Consider the following 21,313-nt stretch of genomic DNA (forward strand, 5'->3'; position numbering starts at 1 on the left):
AGAAACTGAAAAGCTTCACAAAAATCACACAAGTGTTCATTCTGACCAGTAATCACTCACACTGAGTGGTTTTCAGTTGACTATCTTTGAAAATGCCTGCTTCAGGCCTGCAGACCTCAGAAAGTGAAAAGCTTCACAAAAATCACACAAGTGTTGATTCTGACCAGTATTCACTCACACTGAGTGGTTTTCAGGTGACTGCTCTTGAAAATTATTGTTTTTTGCCTGCAAACCTCAGAAACTGAAAAGCCTCACAAAAATCACACAATCAGAATCAGAATAAGTCGCACAGGGTGATGGGTGGGTGGGGCTGGGTTTTTCCTGAAGTCCACTGTCATCTCCATTGTCTTCAGAGTGTTAACCTCTTGGTTCTTCTGCCTGCACCAGGTCACCAGACGATCAGTCTCCCACCTGTAGGCAGACTCATCGCCCTCAGAGATGAGTGCAATGAGAGTGGTGTCGTCTGCAAACTTCAGGAGCTTGACAGACTGATGGCTGGAGGTGCAGGTTTTAGTGTATCGGGAGAAGAGCAGAGGAGAAAGAATGCAGCCTTGCAGGGATCCAGTGCTGATGGTCTGAGAGTCAGACACAAGCTTTCCTAGCTTCACGTGCTGCTTCCTGTCAGACAGTAAGTCGGTGATCCACCTGCAGGTGGAGTCAGGTCAGCTCAGCTGGGAGAGCTTGTCCTGCAGCAGAGCTGAGATGATGGTGTTGAAGGCAGAGCTGAAGTCCACAAACAGGATCCTGGCATAGGTCCCTGAGGAGTCCAGGTGCTGGAGGATGAAGTGGAGAGCCATGTTGACAGCATTGTCTACAGACCTGTTGGATCTGTAGGCGAACTGCAGGGGGTCCAGGAGTGGGTCAGCGATGGATTTGAGGTGGGACAGGAAAAGGCGCTCAAATGATTTCATGACCACAGAAGTCAGGGCTGTAGTCATTTAGTCCTGTGGGCCTTGGTTTTTTGGGGACAGGGATGATGGTGGAGGATTTGAAGCAGGCTGGCACGTGGCAGGTCTCCAGTGAGGTGTTGAAGATGTCCGTGAACACCGGAGACAGCTGATCAGCACAGTGCTTCAGGGATGATGGAGAGACAGAGTCAGGACCGGCTGCTTTGTGGGGGTTCTGCTTCTCAAAAAGCCTGTTGACATCTCTCTCCAGGATAGAGAGAAATGTCCTTTGGTAGGGGAGGAGGGGGGTTCTGATGTGGCTAGTCGTGGAGGTGCCAGGGCCCCTGCTGAAGCTGGTGGTCTGGAGGTGGTGGCTGGACTCGCGGGGGTTGGTGTCAGGCCTGTCCCATTCTCTTTCAAAGCGGCAGTAGAACTCATTCAGTTCGTTGGCCAGGCGGAAGTCGTTAATGGAGTGGAGGGGTTTAGGTTTGTAGTTAGTGATCTGTCTGAGCCCTTTCCAGACAGAAGCAGAGTTGTTAGCTGAGAACTGGAGCTGAAGTTTCTCAGAGTACAGTCGTTTAGCTTCTCTCACCGCCTTGCTAAACCTGTACTTGGACTCTTTAAACCTGTCCCTGTCCCCACTCCTGAAAGCTTCCTCCTTTTGCCTCCTGAGCTGACTGAGCTTAGCTGTGAACCAGGGTTTGTCATTGTTATAACTCACCCTGGTGCGTGATGGGATACAGCAGTCCTCACAGAAGCTGATGTATGACGTCACAGCCTCTGTGAACTCATCCAGACTGTTGGAAGCAGTCCTGAACACTTCCCAGTTAGTGCAGTCCAAACATGCCCGCAGATCCTCTATGGCTTCACTGCTCCACTGCTTCGATGTCCTCACAACAGGTTTACACAGTTTTAGTTTCTGCCTGTATGTGGGAATCAGGTGGACCATGACATGGTCAGAGTGGCTCAGTGCAGCCTGGGGGACAGCGTGATAAGCACCACTGATTGTGGTGTAACAGTGGTCCAGAGTGTTCCCCTCTCTGGTCGGGCAATTAACAAACTGTCTGTATTTGGGCAGTTCGTGGTTGAGGTTCCCTTTGTTAAAGTCACCAAGGACAATAACTATGGAGTCTGGGTTGGTCTGCTCCATGCACAGTATCTGGTCGGCGAGCGTCTGTTGTGCCTCCTGCACGTTGGCCTGTGGTGGGATGTAAACACCCACCAGAATGAATGAAGCAAACTCATGGGGGGAGTAGAAGGGCCTGCAGTTTATGATGAAAGTTTCCAGGTCAGGAGAACAGTGCTGCAGGATCACTGTCACGTCTTTGCACCAGCCACTGTTAGCATAAAAACAGATTCCTCCACCTTTCGTTTTGCCGGACAGCTCTGTGTCGCGATCCTCCTCTGTTCACTTTTGATTTATTACATTTAAATTTAGGTGATTGGGGGGCAGACGGTTTTTAGGGGGTGAATGGCAGGCAACTGCTCTAAGAGGGGTGCAGAGAAGTATATAAGACTGCGACTCTGCCTCCTGGTCTCAACTCTGGATTGTCATGGCTTTGACTTTCTAATAAACTGAGCTCAGTCAGATTTCTAGATATGAGAGCAGCTCCATCCAGTGTGGGATGTATGCCATCTCATCTAATCAGACCAGGTCTTCCCCAGAAAGTCTGCCAATTATCAACAAAGCCCAAATTGTTGGCTGGATACCACTTTGACAACCAGTGGTTGAACGATGACATGTGGCTGTACATGTCATTGCTGGTCAGATTGGGTAGGGGACCACAGAACACTACGGAGTCTGACATTTTTGCATAATTACACACTCCACATTAATCTTGGTGACCTCCGATTGCCGTAATCTGGTGTCATTACTGTCAAAGTGAATTACACTTGTACTGTATTTATGCTTATCCTTAGCCAGCAGTTTCAAATTTGACTCAATGTTGCCTGCTCTGGCCCCAGGAATACATTTGACTATGGCCACTGGTGTTGCTAACATCACGTTTCTCAGAATAGAATCGTCAATGACCAGAGTTTGTTTCTCAGCGGGTGTGTTGCTGAGTGGGGATAGCTTTTGCTCAGGACTATGCCTCTTCTTGTTACGAACAGTCACCCAGCTGCCCTGGCCTGCCGGCTGCCTGGGAGCTGCTGGGGGGAGATTAGGAGCTATAGAAGGAGCTACACTGGGTCAGTCCACACCAGCTACTGGGAGCTGGCTAACTGGAGAAGCTAACGATGTGGTTTCCATGGTGTGGAGCCGAGATTCCAATTCACTGAGACTTGCCTCCATTACTGTGAAGAAACTACATTTATTACATATACGGTTACCGCTAAAGGAGGCAGAGGACTAAATAAACATGAAGCACACTGAGCAAGAGAGAGCAGGAGAGCGACAGGGAGAGAGAGAAGCCAAAGATCCCTGCACGCCTCAAGGACTCTGAGGCGTGCAGGGAAGATTGTAGCTGACTCCTCCCACCCTGGACACAAACTCTTTGAGACACTCCCCTCTGGCAGGAGGCTGCGGTCCTTCAGGACCAAAACCTCTCGCCACAAAAATAGCTTCTTCCCATCTGCTATTAGCCTCATCAACAAGGCTAGAGAGCCCCACTGTTGCTGATCAATTGCACCAATCACCAGAAAAAATTCCTTGTATGTGAAAACATACTTGGCAATAAAACTGATTCTGATTCTGATTCTGATTCTGATTCTGATTCTGATAACTGCTAAGCTAAGGATGTTAACAGATCTAGCGTGTAAACAGCTGCGTTTTAATGAGAAACTCGCTAAAAGAAGAAGAGAGCTAAGAGGGATCGAACAGAAATGTACATTTAAATGTACAACAGATAATTAGCAGTTGTAGTGAAAAAAATACAACAAGGATAGCTGAATTCAGGGAGAGCAGCAACAAACACAACACCACCAGTAACCGGAAGTGACACAATACGCTTACCGCAGCATGTCAGCAGTGTGTTTTCTCTTTGATCATAGCATAGTTTCACAGTTTTATTTAACTATGTGGGGTTCCTTCAGTATATAGAGGCAATTTCTTTGCTGTCAGCTTTGCTGTTGGGCTGTTGTCTCAAGGGGAACAAGATGAACTGACACAGAGGGAAGGGAACACTGAGACTAGATACTCTGGGGCAGGGGAGATAATGAGACCAGGGGCCAGGTAATTGCACAGGAGGGAAGCACAATAGGACAGGAAGTGAAGAGACCTTAAATGAGAAAAGAGGTGATCTTCTTGGCTGAATTCTTGGTGACACCTATGCTAATTAGTGTTAGCAGGCTAGCATTAAAGAGCTGTTTAAAGAGGATAAACTATTAATGTCTTCAGTGTAGATAGCAAGAACAGATAGTTAATGAATGGCTGAATGTGAGATTATCGAACTGACAAATGTTCCAGTGTGCAACATTACTAATTACTGATGACAGCAGAAAATCTGAAAGCAAACTTTTAGTTAGTGTCACTCCTTAAAGTTATTTTCTGATATTTGGCCCCTTGTTATGTTCCCAGAAGAAAAGTTACTGAAGGAATTTTTAAAATATATGACTCAAGAATCAAAATGTCCGTTAACCCCTCAAGCAAGCCATGTGCTTAGTGCATTCTTGTAACAATATATTTAAAAACAGTCTGGACAGGCTTTGAAACAGGACATAGCCTACTATGCTGTATGTGATTCATACAACTGTGTAATGTGAGGGTTCGATGTGTGATGGTTTGGATCACTCTTGGTTAAAGAAGCAGCAGGATGGAGATGGATCCGCTTCACCGTCTCTTCCTGTCTCTAAGTCACATGTTGTTAAACTAACCAATTGGAAGCAAGAAAGACTTAGACTGAGAGGAAAATGAGAGGAAAACTAGAGAAATGCATTCAGAGGATTACTGTAACTGTTTTCAAACATGCACATGTAAATATTTTAACTTGTAAATACTTACATAATAATAGTGTAAACATGAATATGTAAATAGTTAGCTGTAAACATAAATGTGAAAATAATTAACGGTATAAACGCAGTAAATATATTTTTAGTACATTAACTCAGTTATACAACATGAATTAACATCTAAACCTTATAATTGTAATAACATCACTGTTATGTCAATATAAGTGGACTTTCTTATTCTATTCTTGTCTTTAGTTCTTTCTAATTTATGAATAATTATGGTCAGGTTTCCATTCATGTCATGGCACTAAAACTGCTCTAATTAAAAAAACAAACAACTTTTTACCAACAGCTGATGCCGGTGATCGTTCACTGTTAATCTTACTTGATCTTAATCTCAGTTCTTGATGCATTTAAAGGTCACAAAATACACAAACACAGGCATTATCATCATTGTTGAGGGCCACACACACCAGCTGGCTCTAATTTCTTTAAAAAAAAATCAAGCACTGGATGATCAAGAAGTTTCTTCAGTTAGATGAAAATAAATCAGAAATTCTATTTGGTCCTACCTACCTATTTGCAGCAAGCACATGGCTAGTGTCTTTGATTGTGGCCTCTCATTGGACAAAAGTAAAAAAAAAAAAAAAAAAATCCCAAACATGTTTCCTCCAGCTAAGGAACATCTCTTAAAATAAGGTTGCTCGTCCATCATGCTGCTCTTGAGAAGGTCATAGTCTATATGCTTTTATATAATCAGATCTTGAGTATTTATTATATTCAGGGTTAAGCCAAAAAAACAACATCATGCCTCTAGTCAGCTGGTCAGTTTACTATATCAGCCTTGTTCTGGCACCTCTTCACTGGTACACACTTCACTCAGTTATTGCTGCTGAATTACTGCTCTCCCATGAGCACAGCCTGGAGGAGATTAATCCAGCCATGACTGTTGAATAAACTGGTTTACTGTCACTCAGTTCTGAGTTTAACAATTTGCTTTACAGTGTTTTAGTTTGACACATTATTACCATTTCATCAATTCATAATATTAGGGCTGACTCTATTGCAGTCCCAAATAATTGACTTCAGTGTCTCGTTTCACATGGAAGACAAAAACTGTAATAATTTAGGAATAAATTATCTCGAATACTTTCGGTATAAAATCGGTCTTCGTTTAATTTTAACGACACTAGTAGGTTTAACACCTATATATACTGTCATAACGGAACAAAAGTTATGAATAATAACAATAGGCTTATCTGTCGACAAGCTTATTAAACGCTGTGTCAGTGATGATATGCTCACACGCCCTGAGGTTCAGGGTCTAGTGTGTCTCTGCTGACAGTTTGCGGACGCGCGCTGCCGTTACAGTTACCAGCACACGATAAACAAGGAGACGTCACATCCGCTTTCAGCTTGACAGCAAAACAACAGAGGAAAGACCGATAAAAAATATACAGCGGAGGAACATCCCTCAAAAACAGCTACTGTAACGAGATGAAGGTAAGAGAGAGCCCTTGGTTTTATCGGAGGCTCTTAAAATGACATGGCTGTTTTGTCAGTGACACGCTGATATTCAGTAACGTTGGAGTTTGTCACAACAAAACCAGCTATGTAAAATCACAGATGTCTGTGTGTATTATTAGTATAGTTTTTTTGTGTTGTTTGTGTGTGTGTTTCGTATTTCAGCTACACTGAAAAAGGTTTTTTTCAGGCTCCAGACCTCTATTCCTGCTTGTTTTAGCAAAATTAACTAACTCCCCACGAGCCAACGTTAACTGCAGAGATGCTTGCAGATGCAAATAAAGTCATGTTGTGCTGTAAAATACGGCTGTAAACATGGTACAGGTTAACTGCAAACACATACAGTATGTGCAGAAGCTGATCAAAACATTAGATTGAATTCTTGCAATAATAAAACTAAATTGATATTCAAATGGATGAGATTATGAGAATTTTCTATCCCAATCCCATTTTTATTCATTTTCCCATTTTTATCCTTACCAATACTGATACTGATACCCAGACTTGTGGTCAATAGAAAACCGACCCAATACCAATGTGTTAAAAAAAATTTCACAGCTCATGTTGGCTCACATAAAACCTTTGTAAAACATGAACAAATATCCCATTCATTACAGTGGAAACTGCTTACACTGATCAGAGGTACAGTGATCAACCACTTATATGGATCAAAAAGCTTGGGGCAGAATCATTTCTATACAAATGCTGATAAAATAATTTGCCGATACTAATCAAGTAGTCCTCGTACAGTGATCATTCTGGGTCTTTTCATATGTGCCAACCTATGGAAAAAGAATTTAAAACTGTTGTAGCCTCCCACTGCAAGCTGTCATATGCTGAGGCTCTCTGGCCTATTTCACTGATGGTCTCTTGTCTCATCACATGACCAGTACTCTAAAGGCTAGAGAAGCTGAAAAACAGAAACATTCCATCAAAATGTAATGATTCTTAATGATAACAATTCACAGGTTCTAGGTCCGCATCTGGGTTTGGACACGGACTGCAGTCTGACTATTAGTGACCTCAGCCAACTTTATGCTCTTTACCAGAAGTCAATTCTTCACTGCTCTATAACAACAGTTGCCATTGGCTCAGCGCAACTTCCTGTGTATGCTACTGTCATTTTACTTGGGTGTGAAACTATACAGTTTATCAATACATAATGTGGTATCACATTCAATGTGATGGATATCAATGCATAAACTCACATACTCGCCGGTAAGGTCTCGGCCTTACCCTGCAAAGTGCCTTGAGATAATGTATATTATGAATTGAATTGAATTGAAATTCTCAATCCAGTATTTTAGGCAGTATCAGAGGCATTCCCAATACTAGTGTGGGAATCGGAACAACTCTAATTAAGAGTAATAGTCAATACGCCTTTTCCCATTTTTGCAATGACACTAATTTTGCATTGACCTTAGATAGTTGTGCATCAAGAGTGACCCCCAAATATTGAGCCTCACTGACTTGTGCCCTTGGTATAGAGACATAAATGATTCTCTCTCCTTAGTGCATGGCCTGAGGCCAGAACCATGCACTTAGACTAAAAGATGAAACTGTTTTTGGAATGTTTGAAAAAAGTTATCAAAAAATGACTAGAACCATTAATGCTTCTTGCTGAACATTTGAAAGACTGAAATAAGTTTCATGGTTAAAGTGTGTTGAATGGGGCAATAATGGGGCAATAATTCAATTCAGCAGTACTCAGTGGTTAAGGAAAAACTCAACGGCAGCTTCCGTTTCAAGAAACAGTGGCTCTTCTTCAGTAAATAGTTTTGCCTTTAAGTGCATAACAATTTGTAATACCAGCAGTTAATACTGTATTTCAGGTGCTGACTGCACGACAGGAGGTGGAGGAGGAGAGACGCTCATCTCCTGTTGACTCCAACAACCATCACAGCTGTGAGGACAGAGAACAGGAGGAAGTTCCCCCCTACCTCCAAGAAGAACACACACATGGTGAGGAACCACATCTTCATGTCATTCCAATGTTTCCTGGTATCTGGAAACAGATTCAGGCTGTAAAAGTGTATGTATATATGTATGTATGTATGTTAATACATCTAATACCAGAGTGGATCCAAGTGGACCCCCTATCAGCTTTAAACATGTGGTGTGCAGTGTTGCGGGTCAGTCTGTGTGTTTGGGGTTGTACATGTGTGCTGCATTCTGGATGAGGTCTAATTATCCTTGTTGGTTATTAGTGCAGTCCTCACAATATATTACAATTAGCTTTGGCTTTACAATGTAAACACAGGCCTTCAGGGCTGGGTTCGGCTTTGGCCTCAGGCCAGTGTTTTTTCTAATCCATTAGATGGCGGGCCAGAACATAATCAAAGGCTAATTTAAGAAATAGATTGATAAAAATACAATTGGAAACTTCTTTGTTATTGTTCCCAGTCACATATTTACATTTACTGAACTGGTGTAATTTTTTTATATCACACATTGTATTTCTGCTATTTCAGAGGTCTGTCAAGCAACAGAACCTTTGGAACTTTTTGCCAGAACTTTTCAGAATTAAAGCTCATAATAGCTTAAAATAAAGCATTGCTGCAAAAAACAACAAAAAAAACAACAAAAAAAACCCAAAACAAAACAAACAAACAGACAAAAAAAAACTTGTCATGTTATTTTGTAGGAAAACTCACTAAAGAGGAAATGATTCTGTGGCTAACTGCTGCTGCTATGATGGTAATCTATTTTAGCACCAGGTGCTGTGCACTGACAGGCTAACGTGTGACTGTGTCTGTCACTCCCTCTCAACATGGTTAAAAGTATAATAAGCATCTTCAGGTAGGCCAGATATTATTGTTGGCTAGCCATATGGCAACCACAGCTAGAGGCTATGGCTGCAGCTTTATTATCATTTTTATCAGCTGCATCAAGCCCATTCAAACTAGCTTGGCTGTATACTTGATAGTTATTAACGTATTAACATTTTAAATACAATATTTAATCAAAGCAGCAAGACACAGACAGACCAAGAGACATACAAGACAGACAAACCAATGAGAGATGCACATCAATTTAACGTTATTGTAATAATTTGCTGACATCAAGGTTGGACAGGAGAGAACAAATTTGCCTTCACTCTCATGGTGTTTTTATGGCTCTGCACCAGTGACAGCTGTGACTTGAGGCATTATGTTTCTGAGTCATCCGTCCGTCTGTCTGTCCTATTCTTGTGAATGTGATATCTCAGTTTTGAGGTAGTTTCTTCAAAATTTGGTACAAGTGTTCATTTGAACGCAAGGATAAACTGATTAGATTTTGGTGATCACTGTGATTACACAAAACAGATTTAATTCTAGTTTTTTTTATTTTCATGACCAGAAGGATAGTTGTGCTTTATCAGTGATTTAAATTGCACCAAGAGCTCGGACTGTGTACTGACAATGCAATATTTCTTTTTCAACCTGCATGAAAGAGAATTGAGGACAGAATGAAAACGAGCAACAGTGAAAACAACAAAAACTGTAAAGTATAAGTGGAATTTTATTGTTGGAGTGGCTGCACTGCTGAGTTACCGGCTGTGTTTTGGAAATTAATGGGCTCATCCACATTTTTTCAGTTCCGATCCAATTCCAAAACACAACTGCTGATACTGATACAGATTCCGACACAAGAGCTCTTTTTACTTTAATATTAATATTATTGTTGGTATTGTGTTTAAGGTTACATCATTAGGCTAAAAAAAACCACACAGCACTTCTTATTAAGTCAAGTGATGAAACTTGGTTGTATAGTTTGGGTATAGCCATCTCTGAATTGTATTTTCTGGATGGCAGATTATACCCGGGCTCTAAGTGCTCCAACAGGCTGCCAAATCCAACATTTTCCATAACAGATAGTGGTTGGTCATCGAGTATAATCCCTTTAGCCTTTGGGTTGTCTGCTGGAAGTTTATTGCGTTTCTGGTAGGGCTGCACGATGATATCGGCAAGATATCGGTATCAGCCAATAAAAGGTGCCAATATGAGCCAATATGAAAATGTATGTTACTTAAAAATATCTTTTATTTTGTGCATTATTGAGTTCACTGTCAATGGGTGTCACAGTGCTGTTTGCAGCTCACACATAAGGCTTGCTTTTAAATTTGCTCAGTTTTAGGTAGCACCAAAAAGGCCTACTAGGCTTTTTCAGTCTCATTCATTGTACTTTCAGGTCTGGATGTCAGCTACATGGTGCACTTTAATCTTGTGGTTTTTCTGTAGTATGTCAATGAGAGAATTGTTTCAGGGGAAGGATTGTACAAACTTCTCCATGAATGTGAAGATTTATACTTTTTATTGAAAATGTTACATAAAAATAAATATAACATGAATTTTATTTTGTTCATTAGAAAGTTCACTGTCTGTGGCTGTTATGGCTGTTATTGTGACAAACACAGAAGAGGCCATTGGGCTTTAGTTTTACAGTTGCTCTTTTAAGCCAAAAATAAATGTGGCATAAATGTACATCTCATCCACACTGAAATGATTTATTTCCTTATTTACAGCGGGTGAATTTCTATATTTGTAAAAGGATCTAGAGTAGAATCTAATGCTATGTCTTGTTTTATGTCTATATGTAGGCCTTCACAAAAAATATGCAGACTTTGTGTTCTTCTCTTCAATGAAATAAAAAAATATCAGTATTGACATCGGCACTCGGCCAAAATGAGTTTGAAAATATATTGAATATTGGCAAAAATCAAATATCGTGCATCCCTAGTTTCTGGAAAGCATTAGTGAGAGTCTGCTGCCTGGTGGTGTAGCCTAATCCCTTGGCTAGCATCAACTCCTGGTGCTCTTTCGCGTGAAACCTCTGCAGGTGCTTGATTAAATTTTGTGCTGTGCAACGCAACCATCCTTCCACCCCGTGGCACGCTGGCTTTACACACATTACAAGTAGCTGTCTTGCTTTTCGGCATTTATAGGCTAAACATAATGTAGCAAATGTGTTTAAATATATGATCGTCAAGCTATTACTCTTGTCTGTGTTTTTGTTAGGTTATGTGCAGTGCTTTTGTACCTCTACTTTCCAAACTGTGTCAGTGTTGAAACACTTAAGATTGTGTAAAAAATGTTTACAGTTCATAACAGCTGGGGCATGTCAGTGATAAAGAGACATATCACTGGATCAGGAGTGGTATGTCTGTGGAATAAGGCTCATGGCACAGGATCAGGAGTGGTATGTCAGAATTGGCACATGTCACATGGCTGACAATCATACTGTAAGCATTTACTGTTTGGTCAGTAATAAATCATACAATATACAGATGTGTTTTCTCAGCTATATGCTTTCTAATTTCCCAAATATTCTTCCAAACAGAGCTATTGCCAGTTACATTGGTGCAAACAAAAATATTTACAGTGGAATTTCAGAACAGAAGTTAAGTTTGGGGAGATGGCAAGGCTTCAGAGCCTTGCCTAGCCTAGCATACAAACATCCCTGACAAGCAAATCAGTGAACTGCATGGACTGTGAGCGAGGATAGTAGATAGTGCATCTCCAAAAGAAGATTGAAATGCTGCAATAAGAATTTCATTGACCCTTTGGTAGCTACTGTACAAGGTGCCTTCAATACCAAATGTTAACGGACAGACCAAGTCTCCGAAACTAGTCTCCCCTGATGACACTGCTTACTGGCATAGCACCAGTGCTAGACTGAAAGCATCAACTCCAGCCAGGATTGATCTCATGTCATTTGCCGCAGAGGCGAATCCAGCAAGAAATAAGAGAGCACCAACGCTAATTCTGCCACTTGAGCTATTATTGGAAATCAGGTACGATCAACTGACTCTGAATGAAATGTATAATAATACTCATGATAATAATACTCATGTTGAACCAAAGGAGGCTGATCAAATAACTTGCATCAAGGCATCAACTAAAACCTAAGAAATGCTCCAAAACCACTGCTAGACCAAGGACAAGAAGAAACTTTGCAAGCTCCACACATGATAAGCCAGACACTATTCTGAGTGGGGACTTGATAACTGAACATTGATGAATGGCAAAGATTAACATTCTAATGGGACTCTGAGATCCGAAAAAAGACAGTTCCCTGCTTTGCAAGAAACATTCCAATCAGAGGAAAGGAATTAGATCTTTTAGCAGAATCTTTTGCCTGAATACATGGCTGACACTAGTGTGCCACACCCATGGGATAAAGTTTATTGACTATTTCAATATCTTTTGGAACTGTAAAGACTGCTTAAACCTATGGTTCCTTCAAACATAAATGGATCCAGACTACTTGTTACCCTGCACACTATAGGAGGGTAGATTGCTAGTTCTTAGTTTTTGATAGACTGTTAATTGTTTTGTGTTTGAGTTTGGGGGTAGGTTGGATGTGTGATGGTGTTCTGATGATGGATGCATTATAAAAAACTGGATACCAGAATCTAAAATGTCACACAATGAAATGTCCACACTTCCTGGTTCTTTCTGCATTGTGTGGTCCATGGCACATGCACATCAGTGTTTGGCTCAGTCCATCCTTACAGACTCACAGACTTTGAGGTGTGTTTCTGGTAAGTCCATAAAGGCTGAGGGCTGACCCACTGTAAAATCATCAAGTACATGCTGGCTCTCTAGCAGACCTTTTGGGCTTCTTATGCACGCTTTCCGTAAGTCTGCATTTCTGCAAATTTAGCTTGAGGGAATTACCCACAGTCTGTGTTTTGGTGTTATCAAAGTAATGTGACATGTCACATTCTCTTTATACCATTTTGAGCCCTTGCAGCCTCTCGCACTCAATCACTTACTAGGTGATGTCAGTTAAATCTGTGAAGGTTCATGCAGGGGACATTTGTCTCTGTGGTCCCACCTATATGTCCTGCTTGGTCCATAGATTTTACATTGGGAAAAGATTTGCAAATATAAAATCTGAAAAGATTAAAAATCCAAATACAAAGAGTTAATGTTGACCTGGTTTACACTGGATTACAAAGAGAAGTTTTACAAACATCGCACGTTGAAGTAGCATGCAGTTGTCACTGGGACAGATTGGCAGCAAAGCTGCTGGGTTGCGCCGCCATATTGGACTCTAAAACATACATGGAGACTATGTGCATGTAAACCCTTTCAGACACGCACCTCTCTATGTTAATTCAATGGTTTTATGTCTGAGTAAGCAGCCTGTCAATTTTTATGTAAACTTCATGACACCCCCTTTCATCATGGCACAAGTTTGAATTGAATGCCTTCAGATTAATGTAAATGTAAGAGCAACACATGCAACACTCAATGAGAGAGAGACAGAGAGAGCTCAAGTAATTATAAATGCAAAATAAGTTTTGAAGATTTTTTTGATTTAAATATGTTTGTGCTTAATGGAAGAAATTAGTATATACAGTATGTTGTATTTTCTGTTTGTTTTAGTTTAATGAAGGTATTTTTAAATTCAGTTCAATTCTCTGTCTGCTTATTTCCCTGTCTGTTAATGTTTTATGTTTATCTTTCTGTCTCTATCGGTCTGTCAGCCTCTGACACTCTCTTGTCTCTGTGTCTCTGTCTCAGACACAGATAAGGACCACCCCAGGCCAGAGGGCGGAGTCATGTGGAGAATGGGCGGTGGCCTGTTCAGCATGACACGAAATGTTGTTGGTGCAACCCTAGGGAGTGTTGCATGGGTAGGAACTAAAGGTTTTGAGCTCACCAAGACAGCTGTGACCAGTGTGCCGGCAGCTAGTGTTGGACTGGTCAAAGGGAGTGTCTCCATGGTTACAGGGGGGGTTGGAGCAATGGGAACTGTAATGGCAAGTAAAGTCACACCAAGGAAGAAGGATAAAGCTGACTGATGGACTATCGGCTCTGTGTGTGTGTGTGTGTGAGTTGGTAGTGAAACGAGCAAATACCTCAAAAGCTTTGAATGGACTTTCATCATACAGTGGTTAAGAAACAGCCGGTGAGCCCTTTGAAATGACCTGGTTCTCTGCATTAACTGGTCATAAAATCTGATCTGATCTTCATCTAAGTCTCAAATGTAGACAAACATTTGTGTGTCCCGAAGGTAATATTACACAAACAATTTGTTATTTTTGTTATTTATTAAACACAGTTAAACACTTTATATTAATAACTGCTTGAACGTCCTTTGACAGCAATAAACTCAAACCAGGTCTTCCAGTGGCTGCTCATCAGAGCTGCACAATGTTCAGGAGGGAGTTTGGACCATTCTTCAGCTAAGTCATATTCTTAGGATGTCAGGTTTGAACAGGTCCCTGAGTTCATTCCACGCCATTTCTGGTTCACATCGGCTGCTGTTTCTTTTGAATAGCAAACAAAATGTAACAACAAAATAACAAAAATGTTTGAGTTCACTATTCACAAACAATCAAGTCAAAGTGTCTCTAACCCAGATCTCCAATCTGGTTTCACTGACTGGACTCTAGGTTTGATAACTCCTGACTCCATTTAGCTTCTATTGATGTCACAAACTTTTTCCAGCTACACTGTGAATGTTTTAATCATTTTTAAACAAGAACAATACAATAATTTGTGTGTTGTTAGTTAAATAGATTGTTTGGTAGATAAAGATGTGACCATTTCTGAAGACATTCATTTATACATAAATGAAGATAATTCCAAAGGGTTCAGTTACTTTTTCTTGCCACTGTAGTTCTTTTGATTTTAGCAGTGTATTCACTCATGCAGCTATAAAGATAAAAAAGCAGCTAGATGTCAGTCATTGTCATTTGGAATCTGCTGCATAAGCAGTTACAGGCATCAATGTTGTAAAGGTAGAACAAGTATCCAAAAACAGAGTTTTGTAATCAGAATTTATAAATTGTCAAATTGTGCCCAAGGGCATACAGTGCTGTGAAAAAGTATGTTCCCCCTTACAGATATGTATTTTTTTGCACATTTGTCACAAACAAATTTTAATATTAGTCAAAGATAACCTGAGTAAATACAAAATGCAGTTTTTAAATGATGATTTCATTTATTAAGGGAAAAAAGCGATCCAAACCAACCTGGCCTTATGTGAAAAAGTAAAATCATGTTCATAAAATCTTGTTAAATCATGAATTAACTCTGATTAGCCACATTTTTTGAAAAGCTGAGTGCAAATTCACTAGCCCCGCCCAGGCCTGATTATTGTCAGACCTATAGAATCAAGAAATCACTTAAATAGAACCTGTCTGACAATGTTAAGTACGCTAAAAGAGCTCAAAAAGCTACATATCATGCCCTGATCTAAAGAAATTCAAGAACAGATGAGAAACAAAGTCATTGACATCTATCTGTCTGGAAAGGGTTACAAAGCCATTTCTAAGGCTCATCCAGGAGGTCACAAAAGAACCCAATACAACATCTAAAGCACTGCAGGCCTCACTTCCCTCAGTTAAGGTCAGTGTTCATGATTAAACAATAAGAAAGAGATTGGGCAAAAATGGCATCCATGGGAGAGTTCCAAGACGAAAAACCACTGTTGACCAAAAAGAACACAAAGGCCTGTCTCACATTTGCCAAAAAAACATCTTGATGATCCCCAAGACTTTTGGGAACTTGGGGACTTTTTATTCTGTGGACTTACGAGACAAAAGTGGAACTTTTTGGAAGGTGTGTGTCCTGTTACCTCTGGCGTAAAACTAACACAGCATTTCAGAAAAAGAACATCATACTGACAGTCAAACATGGTGGTGGTAGTGTGAAGGTCTGGGGCTGCTTTGCTGCTTCAAGACCTGGACGACTTGCCATAATTGATGGAACCATGAATTCTGCTCTCTACCAGAAAATCCTGAAGGAGAATGTCCAACCATCAGTTCATGTCCTTAAGCTCAAGTGCACTTGGGTTATGCAGCAGGAAAATGATCCGAAGCACACCAGCAAGTCCACCTCTAAGTGGCTCAAAAAAACAAAATGAAGGTTTTGGAGTGGCCTAGTCAAAGTCCAGACTTAAATCCAATTGAGATGCTGTGGCATGACCTTAAACAGGATGTTCATGCTTGAAAACCCTCCAGTGTGGCTGAATTAAAACAATTCTGCAAAGAAGAGCAGGCCAAAATTCCTCCACAACGATGTGAAAGACTCACTGCCAGTTATCGCTTGATTGCAGTTGTTGCCACCAAGGGTGGGACAACCAGTTATTAGGTTTAGGGGGCAATGACTTTTTCACATAGGGCCAGGTTGGTTTGGATAGCTTTTTTCCCTTAATAAACGAAAACATAATTTAAAAACTGCATTTTGTATTTACTCAAGTTATCTTTTTCTGATATTCTGATATATGTTTGATGTGAAACATGTAAGTGTGACAAAAAAGCAAAAACAGAAGAAATCTGTAAGGGGGCAAGTACTTTTTCACAGCATTGTACATGTTGAAAACCTCAACCTTGAGTGAGAGGCCTAGACAGCTGATCTCTGTGTCTGCAAGTCTAAACACATGGTGACATTTTCCCTGAGCTCAACAGGATCCAACTGTGTGAGTTCACAAGAAAGTGAAGAATAGTATTAATATAAATGATTATAATGAAATTATGAGAAAATGATTAGACTGTTTAGGTAAGAGCGCAGATCCAATTCCAATGGGAATCAAGAATGAGTGCTACAGCTCTACATGTATATTACTTAGGAGTCTGAGTGCTTTGTTTTCACTTTTGTGATAGGTGTCCTGAAGCTGACACAATAATAATTACAATAATTATACTTTAATTTCAGGTATTTCCAGAGAATATCAAATTTAATTCAAAAGAAGGGTCTAAGTCCTTCAAGGGTTCACTGACATTTGAATTAGATTTTATCAGTGTTGGAACTAGTACTTCTTACTAAAGGTTGAATCTGATAAATCCTGTTCATGTTCCCCCTTCCTTGGTGAATTAAGGATCTGATAGGAATTCATGGTGCTTTATGTCAGTTCAGCCTCTCTGATGTGATTCTGAGTTGCACTGAGGGCACTTTAGCCAGGATCCAATTAGCATTAGTTGAGCAAGTTTACAAAGAACAGCAGTTGATATTGAAAGTAAATGTTTCAACAAAGACAGTTTCATGGGAAAATACTGGAAGCAATAATATGTTATGAGGTGCTCTGATACAGAAGAGAGCAGGGCAGACAAAGCAGAGTTTTCTCATGGGGTTATTAAAGGTTCTGGTGAAAAGATGAATTCCAGTTTGACTGGAAGATGTATGAGTTTGAAGGCTGAACACCTTAGTTAGTAAGAGACAGACTCGATTTTAATAATTTTAATCTTCTGTTTCAATCACTATGAGATAGAATTGTGCTGTTCAACACAGTGGTCTCATTGGCTCTGTTCTTTGATGCCAGCCTAAGGCCATGTCATGGGATTAGTTTTTGGTGTGTGGCCTTTCATAAATCTTAAAGAGGCCATTTTTAGTGTTCATCATTTTAGTCTTGGTGTCTGCTAAAAGAGATTTACATGCTTCAGTGTTCCAAAAAGACATTATTTTTCTTCTTTTGTACATCTTATACTGTACTCTATTCACCCTCTGTGTGAAATGCTCTGTTAGAGCTCAAGGCTCTTTACAGCCCCCCTACCCTCTGAAACTGACTAATCAGAGTCCAGTTTGCTCTGATTAGTCAGTTTGCCAGCAACTACTATGGCAGTTCCGTCTATATGCTGCTATAAACAAACGGTTTTAGCTGTTGTGGCTTCTGTTCTGCCTTATTGGTTTGAGTCCAATCCTGAACAAGAAGATGATAGACCTGATTCACCTTCACAAACTGAACTTGAACAGGAAAACAAGCATACCCACTGCAGACAGTTGGCTCAACACTCTTTAATAGACCTTACATGACAATATTCATAACCTGGAATACTTTTATGAAAACCCTATTTTTATGTGAAGACACTTATGGACTAAAGGTATATAAATAGTGGTGGAATAGACAGGCAATCTGACTTATTTTTGAGTTTATGATGCTGGTAAATCTGAATGAATTATAATTTAGTGCTCATAGTAACTGAAAAATGATGTGAGCAGTGAAATTATGAATAATTTATCTGTAACAAGGTATAGCATATCAATATTGACATATGTTTAAGCATTTATATGTTTGCTACACTGCTTCTTACTAACGTGATCAGGTCACCAGATCCCCAACGAAGCGTTTCATACAAATGAGAAAGTTTGGTTTTTCCCCTGACAGAGTTTCTCCCTTTGGTGAGACCTTTGAGCCTTGCAACTCTGTAGACCATTTACATGCACAAAAGCTATAGAACACACTATGAGAGAGGGACAGTTCAGAAAAGCATAATAGGTCCTCTTTAAGTTCAACAGCAGAGCTTTGTATCCTGGACTATAGGTGTAGATTTTGGTATGGACAGTACAGTACTGTATGGGTCATGATGATATAAACATTATTTATATGCAAAATTAGCCAAACCACATCTAAATGATGTGTTTGTTTTTTGAGTTGGGGGTTAAAGATAGTGTAGATTGAAGCATAACTTTATTATTTGTAGAAAACTCAGCTGTGTCGTCAAATAAACAGACTAAATGAGAGGACAGAGCCTCAGACTCACATGTAAATTGTATGTCACTGACGTCGATTTACAAATTAAAACGTGAAACATCACTTTAAATTCAAAAAATCCACACAAACACAAATCCTGTTTGGGCCAAGTTATATAGGCAAATGCATATTGCATAAATCAGCTGAATGGAGCTCATTGTGTCTCTCACCTTCCGGAGTATCAGTGATAAATAAAGATAGACAAGATACGGGGGGAATTTTTGTGTAACCTCCCAATGCAGATTATTTGTAAAATATACATTATTTTCAGCAGTCACTCTCTGCTCATAATAATTTTCATACACCTACTGTAATTTTTTGTTTTTATTTACTGTATGTACATATTTAGTTTTGAGATTTTGTACCTTTATGTGATATTATTTCTTCTAACTTATGTGCATATTAACAGTGTATGTCTTAACTACTGTCTTTGCTGCCAACCTATGGGTTAACTCAAGTCCATTTCACAACTCCCCCCTCCTCATTTTCCCCTTTATGTGTTCCTATTCTTACACGAAGATCACAAATTTTGGTAGAATCCTATTTCACAAATGTTACAATCCCGCACTCTGTCTGACTCAAAATTAATTTGTTTGCAACATTTCAGGACTAGACTTTCATCAGGCAAATAGTTTTCTGACAATGAGGAGCTATCGTAAATAGGAGTGCATGGAGGTTGGCAGCCAATCAACTCATTCCATGTGAAACGTGAAGGAGGAACTCTTTGTTAAGTCCCTTGGTGGCTAATGTTTGGAGAGTGTAGATCCAGTAAGCTTGTTGTTTGAGGCAACTACAACTGTGGCAATTGTGCACAGTGCAACAACATCATGAAAACTAATAATTTCTCCCATCCTCACACAGGTAAAAAAATTTCTGTCAACAGTGCATCCACACACGTGATTTATATGCTGTGCTGACCCTGTGGACTCACATATATTGAGAAAACCACCCAAAAACTTTTGGGATTAGCTGTGCATTTCAGTGATTTTCACCATGACATTTCCTCATTATGTTTCTTGTCGTACTGAACATGTTACACCTTACTACCCAGGAGGGATGACTAGGACAAACTCCTCAAACAACGAGAAGCTTACTGGATCTACGCTCTCCAAACATTGCCTCCAAAGGGACTTAACAATGAACTCCTCCTTAGCATGTTTCTTTGACTCTCAAAGTTATATTGATATGACACGTATTGAGGAGACACTGTGTATGTGTATGACTGACACTTTTTTATATAAATATTTAAGGAGAATGTTTTGTATTAATTTGCCTAGTCTTAATGCAGAGTCTCTTATCCTCTATATATTCAAATGTGAATTGTTTAGTGTCATTTAGTGAAATATGTTTCCTCCAATTCACGTGGAATGAGTTGATTGGCTGCCAACCTATAGCCATTTCTATTTAAGATGGCTCTTTGTAAGAAAACAATTTGCCTGATGACAGTCAAGTCAACAGAAATGTTGCAAATAAATTGGGTGTTTTTACAAGTGAGACAGTGTGCAGGATTTTTTTGATTTCCACTTAGGATCCACTCATCCCGCTCCTTACGGAACTGCCTCATCGGATAGATGTGTGAAGTTCTTCTTTACAGATGTTATGATCACATTTGTCAATCACAGTGGTCAGATTCAGTATGGGACCTTGACTCTAGATATTTTTCTGTGTAATTGTGTGTAATAATATCCTGGAAAAAGCTGTGTGATTGATTACAGGGAAAATAGAGTGTGTTCATTTCATGCACCTTCAATTAATTCATTCCAATTACTTGTTTGTGTAACCTATAGACTCTTTAAGTAAATATATAGCAGGTTATTTGAACATGCAAAACTGAAATATGTCAAAGGCAAGCAAACACAGAAAAAATTCAATTTTAAATAATTAATATTTATTTTAGTTAAAAGTTAACTTTCTTTCAAAGAAATTCCTGTTTTCATATAATTAGCAGAATTACAGAGCTCTTTCCAGAAAACAAAAGAGCTTAATTAAATTAAATGAGCTTAATTAAATTAAATGTTACCTCCAGTGCTAAAAGGTGAGTAAACATTAAACTTAAAGCAGCACTTCAGTGGGATGCTGATGTTGCTTTGTGTCATGTAGATGTTCACAGAATAGCACTGCTGTATCTCTGGGACTTTGTTTTGGAGTCTGCCCCCTGTTGGGCAGAAAACACTCATCGGACTTAAGTAAACAGGGGGCATGTGAAGAAAGACAAAATACAGCTGCAGAATGGTCTGTGACATGATGACAAACATTGTATAACAGCATAACTGTTACTTATAATGTGATAGTGTGATGTCAAACTCTGTAAATTTTGAAATTGCACTGTTGTTGTGAAAGTACATTTTATATAAGTAGGGAGAATTCCTTCTATGTTTGCTGCATACCTCAAATGGTGTTTCACACACCCACACACACACATGCTGTCTTCATGTTACTTTTAGCCTAACCCCCCCCCCTCCCCCCACCCCCCCACCCCCACCACTGTCACCACCCCCACCCCTCCTCTCTCTCTCCTGGCTCCTTCTGATTTTAAACCTGAAGACTCT

The 21,313-nt window shown here is 39.9% G+C and overlaps 1 protein-coding gene and 1 pseudogene across 2 annotated transcripts; one reads left to right on the plus strand and one right to left on the minus strand.

Annotated features, from left to right (window-relative positions):
- Positions 1–260: 260 nt before the first annotated feature.
- On the minus strand, positions 261–3,285 carry LOC139627389 (uncharacterized; annotated as a pseudogene).
- Positions 3,286–5,938: 2,653 nt separating this feature from the next.
- LOC139627657 (transmembrane protein 263) lies at positions 5,939–20,870 on the plus strand. 2 transcript variants are annotated; one of them, XM_071488660.1, is made up of 3 exons: positions 5,939–6,278; positions 8,115–8,261; positions 13,774–20,870. In XM_071488660.1, exons 2-3 carry the CDS (start codon positions 8,259–8,261, stop codon positions 14,089–14,091), a joined length of 321 nt encoding a protein of 106 aa, XP_071344761.1. In that variant the 5' UTR covers positions 5,939–6,278; positions 8,115–8,258; the 3' UTR covers positions 14,092–20,870. The 2 variants fall into 2 exon arrangements, with proteins under 2 accessions (XP_071344761.1, XP_071344754.1); XM_071488653.1 differs by having other exon boundaries at positions 5,964–6,278; positions 8,132–8,261; positions 13,811–20,870.
- The last annotated feature ends 443 nt before the right edge of the window (positions 20,871–21,313 follow it).

The sequence above is a fragment of the Trachinotus anak genome, unplaced genomic scaffold, assembly GCF_046630095.1.
Source record: "Trachinotus anak isolate AG129_WGS33_773 ecotype Australia unplaced genomic scaffold, CSIRO_AGI_Tana_v1 ptg000002l, whole genome shotgun sequence".
Taxonomy (NCBI): domain Eukaryota; kingdom Metazoa; phylum Chordata; class Actinopteri; order Carangiformes; family Carangidae; genus Trachinotus; species Trachinotus anak.

What these genes read in the sequence shown, in the direction of transcription:
- LOC139627657 (XM_071488653.1), top strand. An exon ending in CCAAGAAGAACACACACATG is followed by an intron (nt 8,262 to 13,810) that starts GTGAGGAACCAC and finishes TCTCTGTCTCAG; the next exon opens with ACACAGATAAGGACCACCCC.